Source organism: Ammospiza nelsoni, chromosome 5, assembly GCF_027579445.1.
Source record: "Ammospiza nelsoni isolate bAmmNel1 chromosome 5, bAmmNel1.pri, whole genome shotgun sequence".
Lineage (NCBI taxonomy): Eukaryota > Metazoa > Chordata > Aves > Passeriformes > Passerellidae > Ammospiza > Ammospiza nelsoni.
In genome coordinates this window covers 65,644,604-65,662,741 of record NC_080637.1, presented here as the reverse complement: position 1 = coordinate 65,662,741, position 18,138 = coordinate 65,644,604, and the positions used below count along the sequence as shown (strand labels likewise).

General features: G+C 42.4%; 1 protein-coding gene across 1 annotated transcript in view; it reads right to left on the bottom strand.

The window, feature by feature from the left end:
- The window catches only part of STAB2 (stabilin 2), an 81,858-nt gene that overhangs the window by 18,435 nt on the left and 45,285 nt on the right, over nucleotides 1-18,138 (bottom strand). Inside the window, exons 33-48 of the mRNA XM_059473091.1 lie at nucleotides 17,379-17,504; nucleotides 16,726-16,782; nucleotides 15,834-15,929; nucleotides 14,548-14,743; nucleotides 13,640-13,735; nucleotides 12,245-12,290; nucleotides 11,067-11,143; nucleotides 8,918-9,043; nucleotides 7,538-7,611; nucleotides 6,149-6,220; nucleotides 4,156-4,275; nucleotides 3,695-3,742; nucleotides 1,912-1,995; nucleotides 1,679-1,825; nucleotides 761-886; nucleotides 392-451 (exon numbers count right to left, since the gene is read on the bottom strand). Of these exons, the coding sequence (XP_059329074.1) occupies nucleotides 392-451; nucleotides 761-886; nucleotides 1,679-1,825; nucleotides 1,912-1,995; nucleotides 3,695-3,742; nucleotides 4,156-4,275; nucleotides 6,149-6,220; nucleotides 7,538-7,611; nucleotides 8,918-9,043; nucleotides 11,067-11,143; nucleotides 12,245-12,290; nucleotides 13,640-13,735; nucleotides 14,548-14,743; nucleotides 15,834-15,929; nucleotides 16,726-16,782; nucleotides 17,379-17,504 (1,551 nt within the window). The remainder of the gene's footprint in view (nucleotides 1-391; nucleotides 452-760; nucleotides 887-1,678; nucleotides 1,826-1,911; nucleotides 1,996-3,694; nucleotides 3,743-4,155; nucleotides 4,276-6,148; nucleotides 6,221-7,537; nucleotides 7,612-8,917; nucleotides 9,044-11,066; nucleotides 11,144-12,244; nucleotides 12,291-13,639; nucleotides 13,736-14,547; nucleotides 14,744-15,833; nucleotides 15,930-16,725; nucleotides 16,783-17,378; nucleotides 17,505-18,138) is intronic.

The following is an 18,138-nucleotide window of genomic DNA, read 5'->3' as shown; positions in this document are numbered from 1 at the left end:
TTGGGGTGGAAGATTAATGCTCTGTCCAAAGTGGCACTGAGCCTGAGGGTGAATGTCAGGTTGAACTGGGGTGTGCTGCTCTGTGGGCTGCCTGGTCACCAGCCTGCAAATAACTTGACTTTAAAAAGCAGATGTGTGAGTTGAACTTGATGTGCAGTAGGACAGAGCTGAGTGGGGAAGGGAAAGGTGGCTGTGGGTCTGTTTGACATCCCAAGCTCTGAGGGAGTGTGACTGGTGCTGAGCAGGGTTCTTGTGTTCTTTCTGGTGAGCCCTTTGGCTCTCCTGAACAAAATCCTGCCAGTGATGACATGTTCTCTGTGTGTGTTTTTGTCTTAAAAAAAAAAATTTACAACTTTTCCCCAATGGCTCCCTTCGTCTCTCGTGTCCTTACCTCTAGCAAAGTGCTGAACAGAATGTACCCATGCTTGGCTGCAACCATTTTAAGACTTTCCTACAAAGAAAGAAAAGTTAGTAATTTACCTAAGAAATACATTATTTGGGTATTAAAACAGCAGAAAAGAGCTTGCTTTTCCTGTAAGTCACTTTTTGTTATAAAATCAAAGTTGCTGTAAAACCTCTCTGCAGAAATCCTCTTATACTGTCCTTACTTTATCTGTAATTCTGGTGAACTTGAAAAACAATGTTCATTTGTTTGTATAAGGTCTTTTTAGAGTCACTTTTTGTTGTCTTATATGATTTATATATCTCATGGTAACTGTGGAAACCCCCTGGGCTGGCAATGGTGATAAGCTGCACATACCTTCTTGAGGGGGAAATCCTGCATCTGTGAAGGGACCAGGATTTGGTTTATGACATGGATCACACCATTTGTGCCAACAGTGTCACTGAATACAATTTCAGCTTTGTTGTTCAAAACCAGTGAGTTCTGAAAAGGTGACAAAAACAATTTTTTTTGTGAAACCTCGTGGGAAAGTGAGGCTAATGCTGAATTGCTTTGATATCATGAGCCCAGACCATCTTTTCTTTGCAGCAAACAGTACTTTCAGCTTTGTTTGTTTTTTCAAACTCTCCTCATGCTCATAAAGCCAGAATCTGAGGATAAAATTGTTTGTGTCAAAGCAAGGGTTGTAGAACTCTTGGAATACAAAACAAGTGCTGAACTCTTCAGCTGAACAGGCAATCTTAGCTGAAAGTAATTTATTTGTTTTGTGCATCAGAGGAGGAAAGGGAACTGTTGCCATGATATTTTCTGAAAAGTCCCTTTGCCAGGATTCTTCTTCTGAGAAGCTGCAGAGGAAAAGAAAAACAATTATCTGCTGCTGTGGAATGCAACAGGTGCATCTTTGATTGGTCTATGTTGGTTGTTTCTAATTAATGGCCAATCACAGTCAGCTGGCTCAGACTCTGAGAGTCACGAGCTTTTGTTATTATTCCTTTCTATTCCTTGCTAGCCTTCTGATGAAATCCTTTATTTTCTTAGTATAGTTTTAATATATCATTTTCTTTTAATATAATATATATCATAAAATAATAGATCAGACTTCTGAAACATGGAGTCAAGATTCTCATCTCTTCACTTGTCCTGAGACCTGTGCAAACACAACCACATTTGGTGACACTTAAGAAAAATTCCACAGGAACCATTGAAATTTTTAAAAAGGTGAATGAGAGTGGGCTGTTTTGCTGTTGTGTTCCCTGTCTCTCTGTGTTTGGTTACCTGTGAGTAGCTGATGTGTATGAGGTCACCCTGGAGGGAGGTGATGTTGGTGACGGCTGTCAGGTCCTTGTACAGCAGGCTGGCACAAGCCACCATGTGGTACCGGAGCACCTGAGCCAGCACTCCTTTGGCAGTCCAGTCCTTGACCTGCAGTGGGCAATGGAGGGGCTGAGGAGCAGCTGGGCAAGGCTTCTGAGGAGAAAAGCTCATTTGTGCTGAGCCCTTTGACTCACCCGTGGGTCGCTGTTCAGTACGTCTGAGTGAGGGACAAACAGGGTGAAAGGGCCGGGGCCTGAGATATCTCTGATGGACAAGGCCTGCCAAATGGAAGGGGAAAAGGCAGCAATGAGTTAATGCATGTGATGCCACATGGTGACAGGGACTGCCCTGTGCAGGGCAAGGTGGTGCCTGCAGCTCCATTGCTGCCTCATGATGAATTCCCTTCCCTCCAACACAAGGGTGAGAGAAATTCCTCGTGTGGGCTTTGACTCTTAGCCTTGTCTGTCACCTTTGCTCACAGGTATTAGATAGAAGATTTTTGTCTTATAGCTATGTCTTAATTCCCTCATTTCTTGTTTGTTTTTACAGAGGAGATAAAATAATTACTCTTAGGAATACAAGTGGACCTGGGCTATTGCAGGAACTTTCCAGTGACCACTGATAAGCTGCCCTGGGGTGACTTTATGATGCTTGTATCCCTGATTGAGAGCTCTCTTAAAGCAAGAGGAAGCCACCTGTCCACCATGGTAGCAAAACTGAAATTGGATTATAGGTCTATAGGTTAGCAGGCCAATATACAGGTCTGTGGTGCCCTGAGGCAGCAATTAAACAGAGAATTGCTGTCACCAGTTTTCAAAAATCAGTGAGAGCTGTCTTCATGCTGGCTGTCTTGCAAGACACAGAGCACCCTGTGATGTTTCAGGGAGGCAGCTGAAATTGTTGCCTTTTGGAGATGCAGAAGGGGTAGTAAATTGTAGGGGGATAGAAAATAAGAAAATAAAGATACTGTAGAAAGTAATCTTACCCCCAAGGAGTTGCAGCTGGGCCAATTATCAAAGATTAGGAACAGGCCTGACTTTAACAGCCACAGCTGTAAGCAGTGAGAAGAACATGCTATAAAAGAGTGGGGTGGCTGGGTGAGCAGGGAACTGGAGTCAGTGGCTGCTTTATGAAGAAGAGAGAGTCAGTGCTCTGAGGAGTTGCCCACAAGGAACACCAAGAAGGTATGGAACTTGTGATAAGGAGACAACAGTATGGAGCTCCTGCAATAAGATGACAGCAGTAAATGAGGGTTATATCCTTCCTTCAGAATTCAAAAGAGATGTGCAGGCAGATCTCAGACTGTGAATGGGTGAAAGCTTCAGTTTTCTGCCCAGTCTGGATGTAGCCACAGCTCTCTCCACAGAGAGCAGCAGGCATGACTTTGCCAGGCCTTTTCCTGGGGAAGGCTGAGAGAAGATCAGAGAAAAGAATGGGAAACAATTCTTATCTCCACTTGCTGCATCTGTTGTTGTGCGTATGTGGAATGTGTAATGGATGTTTGTTTACCAAAGGATGATTTCTTAATTGGCCTCTGGTGATGGTGTTTGGATTGATTCACCAATTGGATCTGTCTGTATAGGACTGTCTGTAAGGGTGATGAGCTTCTTAAATAAGTGTAGTATAAGATAGAATAACAAAGCAATTGATCAGCCTTCTGCAATTATGGTGTCAATGCTAATTATTACCTGGCTGGGGGTCTCTGATAATATCTGGAGGCCTTACCTTTCTCTGGCACTTTGCTCTTGATCATTAATAGGTCATTAATACTGTTTTAGTGACAGTTAATAGCTTACATAGGAGCATCTCAAGTATTAGAGACTGACAATCCAAATCCAGTCCCAATTACATTGAAGGAAGTTGTTGCACACCAGATTCTTGTCTGCTTCTCTCTGCTTTACACTCTTGGAGAAAAAAAAAGGGACAAGAACCCCCCATGAAAACCCAACCAACCCCAACCACTCAACCTTTGCTTACCTCTAAGTGAAAATAAAACCTAGATGTGTTGGAGTTCCTGAGAAGTTCCTGCAATTAAGAACAAGGCTCTGTAACAATGCTGCAAATGTGAGGCAATGTCTGTGGAGTGCAAACAAATGCAGCACTCAAACAAGAAACTCCAAACCTAAAGTTCCCTAAGTGCTGCATATCTGTATTGCTTCTGTCCTGTTCTTATCTTACTCTGCTACACAGCAGGCTTCTTTGAAACCTAAAACTCCCTAACACTGCAGTCATAATGATTGTCCATTAGGGTTTTTGTTTGATTTGGCAGTTAAAGTTATCTTGCAGCATCCTACTCCTATTCCTGGTTTCTTGGATTGGGACAACTTCAAATTCCGGGATACAGCTTTGTCTAAGGAAAAAAGTGATGTGCTTCAACCATTGTATTGAGTAACTATGGGAAGGAAAACAGGGGACAGCAAACATGTGAAGCACTTTACCTGGAAGATGTTGCCTTGGCACTTAAATCCATCCCCAATGTAGTTGGGTTTGCAGGTGCAGGTCCTGTCTGTCAGCTCAGTGTCATTACAGATGGCAAATTCACTGCAGCCTCCATTATTCTTGTAAGGGCAAAGTTTAAAATATATCATTCCTTCATTGCCAGGTGTGTAAAACAATTGCAATTCACCCTTCTCCCCCATTTATATAATTTAGAAATGTTTAATCATAAGATCTTTCTGAAACCACATCTTGCTGGAACATCTGATGGGGTATATTTTCTCCCAAACACTAAAAACCATTTGGGATTTATAAAAACCAAGTCTCCTTTTATGCAGAAGAGTTAGTTTGGTTCTCTCCTTAATGTGTTTAGTTCATGATGCTGTGAGGAAGGAAAATATTTGCAAGACTCTCTCTGCAACTTCGGGATAAGTCTCAGCTTCTCTGCCAATGCAGTGCTGACTATTTTTATTATTTATATAAATGAATATATAAAATATTTTATATTATTATTAAGGGGAACTATTTGCACACTGTAAATCACTGGGATGGTGCCAGGAGCCTGAATTTATGGAGGGGCATAGCACAGGACTGTCTGATGGCCCAGGTCAGCTGTAACAGGGACTTGCCTTGTGCTTGTCTCTACAACATCTCCTGTCTGAACCTGAGTCCAGCATGGGCTTGGAGCAGAGGATGCATCTGCCTCCAGAGAGCTCTGTACTAAACCAAGATATTCCTCACCCAGGAGCAACATGTTGGGGCTCAGAGCTCTGCTCAGTCACAAGTAGTTGTTTTCCTGTTACCACCTCAGCTTGCAAATAAATTTGTATCCTGGGTTTGAGATCAAATTGGGGGAAATTGAAAAGCTTTCTTGGTTTTTTTTCTTCTTGTACTTGTTTCATGGTGTCCTTTCTGTTGCTGATCCTCTCAGGGATCCTTTCTCATGGGCCATGAGAGGGAGCAGAATCTCTTTTGGGAGCTGCCAGTGAGGCCTGACAGGTCAGAGACACCTGGCTGTAAGGAATGGGTTTGGGTGGATTTGCTGTGGGTTTGGCTTGGCTTAGGCAGATCCTTGGCTACCTGTGAAGCTTTTTGCGCAGAGGTTTGGTCATTGTGAAGCCAGGTTAGCCTCTGGTATGACACTGATGCTCCTCAAGATAATCTTTATTTTTAACTCATAGTTAGCCTGGCATAATTAGTCCAGTGGAATCAAAGCTGTTGCAACACAGCACAGGAAAAAAAGCAAGAGAAATCAAAATCATAGGGAGCAATGGCTCATGGCTTTAAACTCCCCTTCCTCCAGGCTGTGGTTTTTGCCCTTGCTCTTTCATCTCTGCAACCTTCCAAGGTCACAGAAAGCCAGGCTGGCAGGGTGAGAATTGTTGTTGCTGTGCTCAGAGCAGAGGGGATTAATGCACGCAGAGGAGTGGATCTGTCCCTGCTGCAGCTTGCCAAGAGGCTACAGCTGGTGCAGAGACCCACACTGACTGCCAATATGTGGCTTGTGCTGAACAAATGTGGCTGATTTTCAGCCTGCAGTGACAAGTGAGGCACAGAATGGGTGGTGCCATGGCTTGTCCAGGGTTGGGGGTTGTGGAAGGAAATGGTTTTGTTGGATTTTTGCAGGAATTCTCAATGACAAATAATTTGCTGACTTAGGTTTTGGCACTACAGACCAGGGTCTGTTTCTCTGCATTGGATTTGAACTGAGGTACTTAAGACTCAATGGTAGGCCATTAAAAAGTATTAAAAATAGATAGTCCAGGCCCTCACTTATGTTTATGTCCAGGCTGCCGTTGAGAAAAAGCCCTTCCTGCATCTTTAGTTTCTCCTATAGTGACAGCACTAAAGCATATACTGAACCAAGAATACTCAAAGATTAGCCAAGCTAATGTAAATAGATTCTTAGCACACCTAGCTTAGTTTAGAATGCATACAACACCCAAAGTGTAATTATAATGAGACCTGAAATTGTCTCCTTAAATGGATACTCACTTGTGAACATAGACTGATATAGGTGCAGGTTTTGCCATCTCCAGAATATCCCTTCAGGCAATTGCATACTGCCTACAAAGCAAAATCCGAAAGCAAGCATTAATTGAAAAATGCTTAAGGTTTTTTTTTTTTTTTCAGCACACAAATATACAGTTTACCTTTTTTCCAGATAGTTTCATTGTGATATGATGTGGAATTTATTAAGCTAAGTGTCTCCCAGAACAGTTTCTTGGCCAGTATGAGTAACCACAGACTGAGATTGGGAAGTAATATTTTTCATTAGACTCTATCTGCCTTTTTTTGTCTGTCCTCTCTGCTGTCCTGTTCATTTGGAATGACCCCTCTGACATCTATATCTTATTGTCTTGCTGACAAAACAGGCTAAACCCTTAATTTATTTACCTCATGTTTTTTGCATAGGCTGGTATTCCCCTCTCATCGCCTTCCTTCCCCTGTGTTTTTTTTTTTAAGTGATGAAATGTAGTTTCAAAACACACCTGGAATTGTGTGTTACTGGCAACTTCCCATGCAGTGGAAATGTAGCTGACACTTTCTCCTGGTTACTATATTTTACATTTGCAGTTATCACAAAGATGAAAAATAGTTGCAAAGAAATGAATTTTATTCTCCAATTCACTCATAATTGTTCTGAAATTAGAATGTACATTTAATATGTAGGAATTTGAAAATTCAGTGAGTTTTCTGCAGCAGAAATAAAACTGGGAGGGAGTCTAATTGTAGTGTTTATGTATTTCCTCGATGAATGACAGCCATAGAGAAAGTAGATGCATTTCTATCCTGTAATTTTTGCCTTTGCAGTGCTGGGGTTTTGTAGTGGAAGTTGTTATTGCTGTGATGTTAATTATGTTCTCAAGGTAAGGAAGAATAAATAAACAGGTTGTAGCTACTACTTCTAGAGATTAGCAGAAGAGTGAGTGGGCTCCAGAATGTTGTAAACCTCATGCAAGAGCTATGGTTTGGGCCATTTTGTTTCCTTGTGGATACATTTGAACAGTGCAGGGAGAAGGGCTAGTCCAAATTGGAATTTTTTCCATGGACAGTTTCTATAACAATAAAAGAAACATCTTCTAGCAATACTTTCAAACTTACAGCTTTTCACATCAAAACCTCCCAAAGGAGAAAAACAATCACTTGAAATAGCAAAACACTGCTTTCCTCTTCAGTTTTGGATTTCTTTCACTGAAATAGATTTTTTCATGTTTATCTGCACTCCCCCTCAAATGCCTTTTTGAGGGAAGCATAGACTTTTCACAATTGTTATGAAATTCAGTTTTCTACTTAAAAACAAAGTTGACACGGGGAAATCTTTCTTTGCCCAACAATAAACACTTGACTAGGCCTATTTTTCTTCACTAATAAAGTACTCACTTGATTGGGTCCAGTCTGGGTGCATTCTGCATTTCTATCACATCCACCATTGTTCACCAGGCAAGGGTTGATTTCTTTATGAAACAGAAACAGTGTAATAAAGAGAGTAATTCTGAAAACCCAAGGAGAGTAAATTTAAAGAAAAGCATACTAGGAATGCAGATTTATGACAAAATTCATTCCTTCAGTTACTTAGTCTAAGTCTTGGTCTAGTTCTTCAGTTGTCTTGGTGGAGGCTAAAGCTCTGCCAGCAGCATTTCTGAAGCCAGACCTGGGGAGGTGAGATATCTAAAAGTCTCTTTGTGATGGTCAGAGGAGTGTGTGTGTATCAAGCTGCTGGAGATGGGGTTATCTTGCTAGAGACAGATGTTGTTTGATAATTTTTTGTGCCTCAGTGCACTGCTGCAGGTGCGTGGTGTGCCAAGTAGTATGAGCCCTGTGGCAGGAAAAGGGGATGTAGTGTCAGCAAGCTGCACTTGTGGGTCAGAGTGGGAGGAGGAACATCCCCCCTAGAGGAAACCTCTCTCCTGTTGTGAAATACAAAGCTGTGTTTCGTGTCAGGTACATACAGGTGCAATGTGTGTATTTGTGATTGTGATATGTGTGGAAACCGACCATGGGACAGTTGCAAATGCTAATAATAACTGAGGAGAGTAAAGCATGGAAGAAGGCCTTTGAACCTATCTGTTGTTTGCAATTAACCTTAGTTGATTTAGGAGTGTTGGAATTAAAGCTTTAAGGCTGTTGCTCTTTGCTTGTAGTTAAGCCTTAAAGAGTTCTGCAATAATAACCTTTTGTATAATTTTAGAATATTGCTTGTGTCCTTGAAACTATAGCTTTGGAATATATATAAAGGAAACATGCTTATCTCATGCCTTAATAAAACAGAGAAAAGCAGCTTGAGAAAGGAAGATGAACATCAAATCAAGGATTTATAGTTGGACCAGGGGAAGCTGAACATCACTGTTATGAGATTTATAGTCCTTGTAATTAAAAGGTGGACCCACATCTGGAGAGCTGGACTTCACCAGATGGGATTCATCTTTCTTTTTTGGACCACCACCACCTGGGATACTCCTTTCTGTGATACATCCTGAGAAAAACTAAATCACAATAGTGTATAGAATTGTAACATAAAAATTGGGACTAGAAACTGCTGAGAAAGCTGATGAGTACCCCTATAAATACCTGTAAGCCTCAACTATCGGTGTGCAGTTGGAGAGAAAACTTCCCCCACTGTACCCAGCGCTGTATTGCTCATACTTTACCATATTAATGAATAAAATTGGTTGCTGCTTGAATATTGGCCTAGTCGAGGTTCTCATTCATAACACTGTGACTTTGCAGTGAGATGCAGAGGCAGGGCAGGGCTGTGCTTACCGAGGCAGACAATGCCATCCCCGGTGTGGCCGGCGCTGCAGACACAGGCTCTGCTCCCCGGGGTTGTTCTCCTGCACTCTGCCTTGGAGGAGCAGCCCCCGTTGTTGCTCCCACAAGCATCAATAGCTGAACAGGGACAACAGCAGAGATTAGGCCAATGTGCTGGAATGGCTTGTTGCTTCTCTTGATTATCTGTCTTCATTTTTAAAGGGATTTATGTGGAAACCAGGGCACAGGGAATATTTCTCTGTCTGCTCTGGGGTGCCCTGACTTTGACCCTCATTCATGGAGAAAGTTTCCTAGGCTTCAAGGTAGACTGGAATCCACAAAACTGTGAAATAGATCATAGAGAGCAGTGTAGGTGCATCACTTGGTGAGAAATTTAGGTTTTGGGGTTTTCAGTATCTTGTGGATGGAAGCAAGATGGAGGGCACAGGGATTCTTCTTCATGCTTCTTCTTCCTTCTCCATGTGTTTGGGTGGCATTTTGTAACTGGGCAGAAAAGTCTGCATTGCAGCTCTGTGGGATCAGTTATTGGGTTAAAAAGGAAAATAATCTAGGTGTCAGTTCTGAATTGGATAGTTTAGTCTTAAAAGACCTTGCAACAAGAGATTGTTGGCCATTTTGTGCCTTCTAATGAAAAGCTGCAGAACTCACAGTAGAGAGACTGTTTTACTGATAAGAAATAATAAACACTTGAGTCCAAACACAAATTACTGTCTCAAGTGCCTTCAATCCAGATCGAGAAAAACTGATGACTGGCACCCCCACAGATTTACTAACATTTTTTTGAATGAGTCTTTCTGAATTAGGAGGCCACAGATTTCATTAGTGCCAGTTATTTAATGCCTATTATCATTTCCAAAGGGAAAGCTGAAATGGTTTGGGATCTTAGGATTCATCCAGGACTGACTTTCAATAACTTTCCATCTTCCAATTCTGCCCATTTTCAACAAAACACCAAGTCCATGTTCATCTCTAGTTTAAATAGCCATTTCTCTAGTTTAAATAGCCATTTAAGTGTTCCCTGAGCTTGAAATTTTCTGCACACAGATCACATAACTTCTCTTGCGGGAGGCCTAGAGTAAAATGCCACCTAGCCCTGCTGTGACAGCAAGTGTGGGTTCTTATTCAGATGGATTCTCATACTGTTCCTCCAGCTCTGGATGAGCTGGATGCTCACAACTTGAGAGCAAGAAGGGAGCCTTGTCTGATCCTCAGTGTGACTCAAATCAGCCTGAAAATTGCCTTAAGTTTTGCTTCAAATGACCCTAAATGGCTCTTCCATCAATTTCAGGCCAGGGAGTTGATGTTTTTCTGCTACTAAAGTCACTATGGGTGACCTGTGTCACCCAGTTCTTCCTGCACGTGGGGAATTGCCCCCCCAGCAGATTAAAATGGATTTGTCTGTTTTGTGCCAGAAGAGAAAATTAAAGCAGGCAGAGTAAGAGTGGCAAAATCTGGGATTAGGACACTGCCTGCCATTGTGAATAAGTAGAAAAATAGGCTTCTGTCTGAAAAACGTTAGTACTTTAATCAGTTAAGAATTAAGAAAAAATATAATTAATTATGATTATTGTAGCTGGGAGCAGTCTGTTTTGGATAACCCAGATTTTTGAAGGAACATCTAGCATAAAGTGTTATTATCCCTTTCTGAGGGTCTCTTAAATCTCTCTAGTCTAAAGAAAGGGATTTTGCTACACCAGAAATCTGAGCAAGTTCAGAAAGCTGAGGAAATGGTTGAGCTACACAGCTTCCAATAGCTGGAAGTGTTATTGTGCCCTGAATTGGCCTCTCTTTGCTGGGCTTTGTTGGGAAAGGGAGTAAAAGTCACAAACCAGGTTTCATTACTCTGCAAACAATGGGGCTGGGGCTGTGCACAGCATGTTCCCTTTTCTCTGCTCTCCCTGAGCACAATGCCTCACAACTTGGAGGTTTGGAGCCCTTTGTTTGCTGTGAATCTGCACCTGTTGGGCTGCTGTTTGTTTGGAGGGAGCTGGCAACAATTCCTGTTTTTTAACTGGTGCATAGGGAACTGCTCATCTCTCACCAGCTCTACTGTGACCAGAGAGTGCTTCAAGCATTCTTTGGTTTCTTTTTCTAATTTTTTTTTTTAATTTTTCAAAGGGAAGAAACAAAGTTCACTTGCCTGTGCAGAATGTCCCGTTCCCCTCAAAGCCAGCTGCACACTTGCAATAGGCAGTGCCATTTGATAGGAGGAGGCAGCTAAAGAAATAAAAGGAGAGAGGCATCATTTAACAGAGAAGAAAAAAAAAATTGGGCAGGTCTTTTGTACAGCCCTTGTTTTTGTGGGTGCTTCTAAAGGTAATGTTGCATAGAAATAACAAGGCATTTACCCATACAGTCAGAGGTAGCTAAAAACCATAAATATGGACCTAGCTGCAGCTGGACTAGCTGCACCAAGTTTTCAAATCTGTTTTGGATGTATTATTTTAGGTATTAGAATTCCATGCTTTGGTGTCTGAATATCCTATATTTTTTTTTGTGCAGAACTAGAGAATTTGTATTTGTACAAAAATCTGTGCACAATTTTTCTCTGTGTGCACCCAATTTATGGGGGGAAACAGCCAGCACAATTCATCATTGCCCCCTACTCCTGCCATGCCTGCACATCTCCTCAGACCTACAGGCGTATGTCAGTGGGTAAGAAATACACAGGAGAGGAACAATCTGCTTCTGTCAGAAACACAGTCTTGATTCCAGAATGTGTGGGGTCCCCATGAGCCAATCTGAGAGTGAAGTTTTGCCAAAAATTCCTAGTAAAATATTGCTGCTGTGAACTGAAGGTCACAAACAGGGGAGAGAATGATATTGCTGCTCTGAACTGAAGGTCACAAACAGGGGAGAGAATGACCCACATCTGGGAAAAAAGGGGGTTTGCCCTCTTGTTTCTCAGCTCCTACAGAAGAGCTGTGGCTGAAAATGAGGAGTCTTTCCAGCCAGTTTTCCTTGGGGATTTTTTGAGATGTCTTGACTAGTGTAAATCCTGCTGCCTGGTCAGTGGTGAGGGGACAGATGCACTTCAGTAAATGGCTCAGTGGGGCTCACTTGCTCCTCTGAAAACTAGTTGGTGTCCCAATATTGGTGTTGGACTGGTAAGAGCATTTTTGTGTTATTTGTATGTTTGGATATGAAGAGAATATGTTTGAACTGTCTGGCTTCATCACCACATACATTAGATTTACATTGCTCCTCAGCAGCATATCTCAGAGATGAGAAGTCATGAGGAAGGTGGACTTGATTTTTGCCTTGCAAGAGGTGTCTTTTCTCTCCCTTCTCCCCTAAATGAGTACATTTCATACGTACTTAGCACTGGTGTGGCACGAGGCATTACATGCGTCATCTTTGATTTCTGCAAGTGGAAAAAAAAGAAGTAGGGATCAGAACCTTTTGGGTCAACATCCTTCTGGATTCAGAGTCTTTTGTTCCCACCATGTGGAGCTGGAGGCTGACTTTGTGACAGGCAACTGTGCTCCCAGTCTCAATAGAGATTCTGTGGTATTCACATTTTTTGAAAAAATTCTTTTGCTTAGGATTTTCCTTTTGGGAAGCTGAGAATCTCCAGAGAAAAAGAAAACAATTTTTATTTCACTTGTTTTTCTTGTGTTTTGCTTTTTTAGGATGTGTTTAAATATTGTTTACTTACAAGTAATTGTTTTATTATATTTTGGTGTGAATTGTTTTAACTCTTTGGCCAATCAGGGCTGAGCTGTGTCAAGACTCTGGAAAGAGTCACGAGTTTTTATTATTATCTTTTTAGGATTTAGTAAGTATTCTTTCTCTATTCTTTAGCATAGTATAGTATTTTTAATATACTGTAATATCATAAAGTATATAAATTCGCTTTCTGAAAACATGGTCAGATTCATCATTCCTGCCAACAAACACAGTAAGACTCCACCTGTAGAATCTGTATAGATCAGTGGATACCACTTAAATTAATTTACAAGGAAGAGTTGTGTCATATTGTCAGGAAAGCATTTCACCTGTTGTGATTTATCTGTGTTTAGTCTGGTGAGTCTTGTATAATACTAGAATTATATAAAGGTAGGTTTTCTAAAGGAGCTGAAGGTTTTCTCGGAGCATATATAGCAACCCTCTTACAAAACTGTAATTATTAATAATTTTTTCCCTGGGAAAATTTAAAACTGATCTTGAATGCTATTATAAATGTGCTTGCAACATTTTTAAATTTCATACTATTATAGCTAGAATTTTTGATACAGAGTGAATTTTAATTATGTATAAATAGAATATAATTTTATTGGATATGATTGGATATATGTACTAAGCCAGCACAAAATGATTTATTTGCTAATTATTTTTATTGCATTAACAATAACATAATTTAATATCTGGTGTTGTGTAGCTAAATCAACTTTCAGAAGCACTTAAGAGGTTTTTGATCTGAGGGTCAAAATGTCCTGGGTGACCTGCTCTGGAAAACATATAGCTTTAATAAATGGGATATTTTTGGGGGGCAGATAGAGGGTGACACAGGTAGAGAATTAGCTAAGTAAGCGTTTCAGTGTCACGAGTGGTGTCTCAACCAGCTCTCTAGTAATGCAGTAATTAATTGCCATAGCACGGGAATATGACCCACATGTGGGAAGGTGCCCTGGGATCTCATTGTGGCTGTAGCTCTGTCATTTTCTGAAATGCTCCCCTTTTGGCTCAGAGGAAAAGAGGCAGGGCACTCACCAGTGTCACAGGTCACTCCTCTCCAGCCAACGTCACATTCACAGGAGCCATCCCCGTCGATCCCGCTGCTGCATTTCCCATGGACACAAGTGCACGCTGTGGGAGACATGGGGACAAACCCACTGTCCCTGAAAGTGTGGCAATGTGGGCAACAAGGGGCAGGAAGAACAGCAGGGGTGGCCCAGACATCACCTGCTGGTGGCACCCTCTGCTCCAGGCTCTTTGGAGAAAGGCACTGTCTTGTGCCCTTTGGTTTCTAATTATTTAGCAATAACTCTAAACTCAATCTATGCTTAGGTTGCCTCTATTCCCAAATAGAGGGTCTGAAACTGTATTTTAATGGGAAAGAATTGGTGAAAAATAGCAGTGCTACAGAGAATGGTTCTTACTGGATTCTTTTCTGTGGTGTGACAGAGTAGAGAGCCCTGTCTCCAACCTTGAGACTAGAAAGAAAACATCATAATGGGGAAGGAAAAGGGGTTGATGATGTTTTTAAGACTGTGCTATTAGGAAGTGCTGTACCTTTCTGGAACTTGGACTGAACGTGGTTAGAAGATAAAAGGGGAAGCAACTGTCCCTGGAAAAGGGCTTAATGATGTTATTAAGCCTGGCCTATTAGGAAGTGCTGTACCGTCCTAGAACCTGGCCTGAACATGTTTAGAAGATAAAAGGGGAAGGTTTGGACCCCTAGATGGCTCTTGCTGGAATCTTTTCTAAGTCTGTGGTGTGACAGAGTAGAAAGCCCTGTCTCCAGCCTAGAGATTAGAAAGAAAACCCCATAATGGGGAAAGAAAAGATGTTTTTAAGACTGGACTATTGGGAAGCGCTGTTCATTCCTGGAACCTGGACCAAACGTGGTTAGAGGACAGAAGGGGAAGGTTTGGGGTGTGTTTGGGGCTGCTGGGTACCTTGGTCACAGCCCCGGCCGTATCTGCCCTGGCTGCAGCTCTCGCAGGCCGTGCCCTCGAAGCCCTCCTGGCACTGGCAGGTGCCCGTGCCGTTGATGCCATCCAGGCACACGCCGTTCCCAAAGCAGGCGCTCCCGGCTTTCCCCGGGCACGGCTGGCACTGCGCGCCGAAGAAACCCGCGCAGCACTCCCTGCTCTGCAAAGGCACAAACGCTGCGCTGAGGGGGCAAGCAGGGAGAGCTGGATTCTCACAGGGGCTTTTAGGGATAGGGAAAGAGGGCGGGTGTGTAAGATGCCGTGCCTGGATGGGCTGTTCGGGTCCAATCTGGCCGGCTGTGCGCCACAGCCCACACATTTTTACATGGATAAAAGGTGAGAAGCGCTCTTCTTCACGTGGGGATAAAAGTCCTAACTTATTTCCAGGAGACCCACCAGATGGAAAAGGGGCCCAGGTGGAATAGAGGCCATCCCCTTCTCATGGGGGACTTTTAAACCCAGGGGAATGAGGAGCGGAGGAAGAGGACACAGCCAAGGGGATACAAGTGAGGAGGGGTAACCCAGGGAGAGAACCCCAACACTGACATTTAGGGGGAGAAAAAGGGGAAGACTGTGCGGTGGTAGGATACAAATCATGTGGACAGTGAAAATTACCAAACACCCAGTGCAAATAACTAAACTATTCAGTACACTACAACAAGGGTGGGTTTATATTGGGTATTAGGAAGACGTTATTTACTGTGGTGAGGCACTGGAACAGGTTTCCAAGAGAAGTTATGGGTGATCCCATGCCTGGAAGCTCAAGGCAAGTTTGTGGGGGGCTGTGAAAAACCTGGTCGAGGAGAGGATGTTAGGATTAGATGGACTTTAAGGTCCCTTCCAACCCAAACTAGTGTTTGGTTCTGTGATTTTTAGCTGCACGTCCGCTCTGCTGGTCTGTGACCACATCCCTCAATGTGCCAGGACATAGACTGACACTGCCAGTCCTTGGTGGGACCCAGGTGCCCTTCACCATTTCAGGGAGAGGTGGAGAATTGCTAGTGACAAGCAGAGGTTCACCCTTCCCATCCTGTGCTCCTTCTGCACCAGTGGACGTGCAGAAATTTGTGTGCTGCAGCTCTCATCAGTCTTTAACCTTCCAATCTCTGCTGTGCCCAGAATAAGGGTCAAAAAATATCCAGTCAGGAGCTGCCTTGGCATGCTGTGTGTGCTCAGTGGGGATGATGAGGAGGATGAAGGTCGGGGAAGGGGGTTCCTGGTTTTTACCACGACAAAAGCGGTGAACTCACAATGATGGTTTTGGCACACTTGGGCTTGCAGCCAATCTGGATGGTGTACTGTCTCATGTGGTTTTCTGTGAGGATGCAGTACTTCTTTACCCCTGCCTGAGCAAAGATTGGAGAAACAGATGCACTTCTGAGTAATATTGATCAGCTACTTTCAAATGTGTTAATCAATGGGACATTAACTTTATGCATGTTGTGCACTGACGCACACATTCACAACTAAAATGAAGGAAATGCTTTTAGAAATAGAAATGAACATATGGTCAGTTTAACTCAGTGTCCTGTGGAGTTTTAAAGACTGCTAAAATTGCTCAGAACTGAACAGATTCTATTCAAAAGTTTTATAGTTTTTTTTTCATTTTTTACATTTTCTGATGTGATTCTTCTTAGAAAACCAAGTTATGAAGTTGTTAAAAAACAGCTGTTGTAAAATTATCTTCTAGGTCTGAACACAATTGGGGAAAGATTGTTTGCTGAAGGAAGACTTTGATCTCAATATACACTTGTGAGGAGATTGAGACAAGAGTCCATCCAGCTGTTCATTGTAAAGGAAATGTTTATGAGTTGGATTATATTTTTTACCCATGAGGAGTTAAATTTGGTTTTGCCAGTCAAGTACTTTGAGGTGGATGGGACTAAAGCTGCTTTGGAATATCATTACTGGCATAATTAATTTTAAAAAATAAATAATAAAGGAAAATGTACTCATGTAATCCCAATGGAGAATACCTGAGGTCAGGGTGTATTGAGTGTCTTGACTATAAGCAATGTATGTAGCAGGCTGAGATAACTACTATGTATTTTGGTGAAACTGAGACAATTATATTAAAAATAGGATTGAATGGATATATAGTCAGTTTTGATATGACCCTAGCATTAATGAAAAAATACTTACAATTTCTTTTGTTCCTGGGGGACAGCTTGATGGGTGTGTACAAATTCTGCACTTCTCCTTATGGAACACAAATGAGAGGTGGTTAACAGACTGTGCAGAGCTGCAGCCAGGTTGTTTCATAGAAAAATAATGATTTCTAGCCACATTTCTAAATCTAATGCTTGAGGTACCTTATCAGGGTAACCCCTTTGGTAAAGAGGGTGAGGGAAGCTGTTCTCCTCAGCTAGGAGGAATATCCCTGTGAGGGCTCTGTGGGGACACCCACCCCCAAGGGGGAAGAAGGAAAGAACATTTGGCTATTTTTTATTTGCTCTTCTAAAGTGAGGCTTCCCACTTTATAAATAAGTGGTCTGGCTATGAAGATGTATTAGAATTACTAATATTATCTGAATATTAGAGCTCAGGAATTTCTTATTATTGAGCTACTCTGACTACATTTATCCAGACTGTCTGAACACTGATTTCAGGACCAAAGTTGTCTTAAGAGATGCTAAGAACTCTGGTAGGAATATCCTTTGTGGAAAATGTGTGTGGAAAATGTGATACTACTTCCTTGCTGAGAAGTAGTATCACATATCCTATACTTTTGAGCTTTGTTTGGCTGTAGGTCTCCCTGAGGAATTTAAGGTTCTCTATGAACTTCTATCACTTACAATGATCACAGTATTATTGATATCACATCTGTTCTTCTGGATTTCCAGCACCTTTCCCAGTCCATGAATAATTCCTCTGTCTGTGGCAACATTTGCATAGCTTATAGGAGCATCATTTATGTACAGCTGCAAGAGACATGCAACCAGTTAGAGAGCAGCAGATGTGTCCCATGGCTCTGTGGCAACCTGAGCATTTAGGAGATGGAAGAAAGAGAGAAATGCACAGGGGTCACCTAAGGAAAACCAACAAAGGGAGTTAGCCTCAGGCACTCACTCAATATTCCAGCTGGAGGGCAAGGGATGACTTGCAGCCTGTTGAAACTTCTGAGCAATGGGATTTGGCAGAGCAGCTTTTCCCAAGGGGAGTAAAGGCTATGGAGAAGGAGCCTAAGGTGTGCCAAAAGATGGGTTTGCCGTTTCTGGGGCATGTGGGGCTTCAAGGAAACCCTGCCAGATGCTGCTCTTTCAAGGAGGGCTTCCATCATCTCAGTGCTACCCCACACTCCCATTGTGCCCTCACCAGCAAATCCCACTGTAGATGCTTTTTCAAGGCTCAGCTGTGGGCAGAGCAAAGAGCAGGGCTGAAATATCTGTGGAAGCTTTGTCTTCCTTTGTCTATGCCCACAGGAACTTCTGGGACCTGAGAAGAAGGACCAAGCTCCTTTCCTGACCCTGTCTCTTAATCTTGCTGTGCCTGATTTTTCCATAAGTGGTATTGAAAGGCAATTCATATTTGTTGCACAGTGCTTTGAGTAGTTAG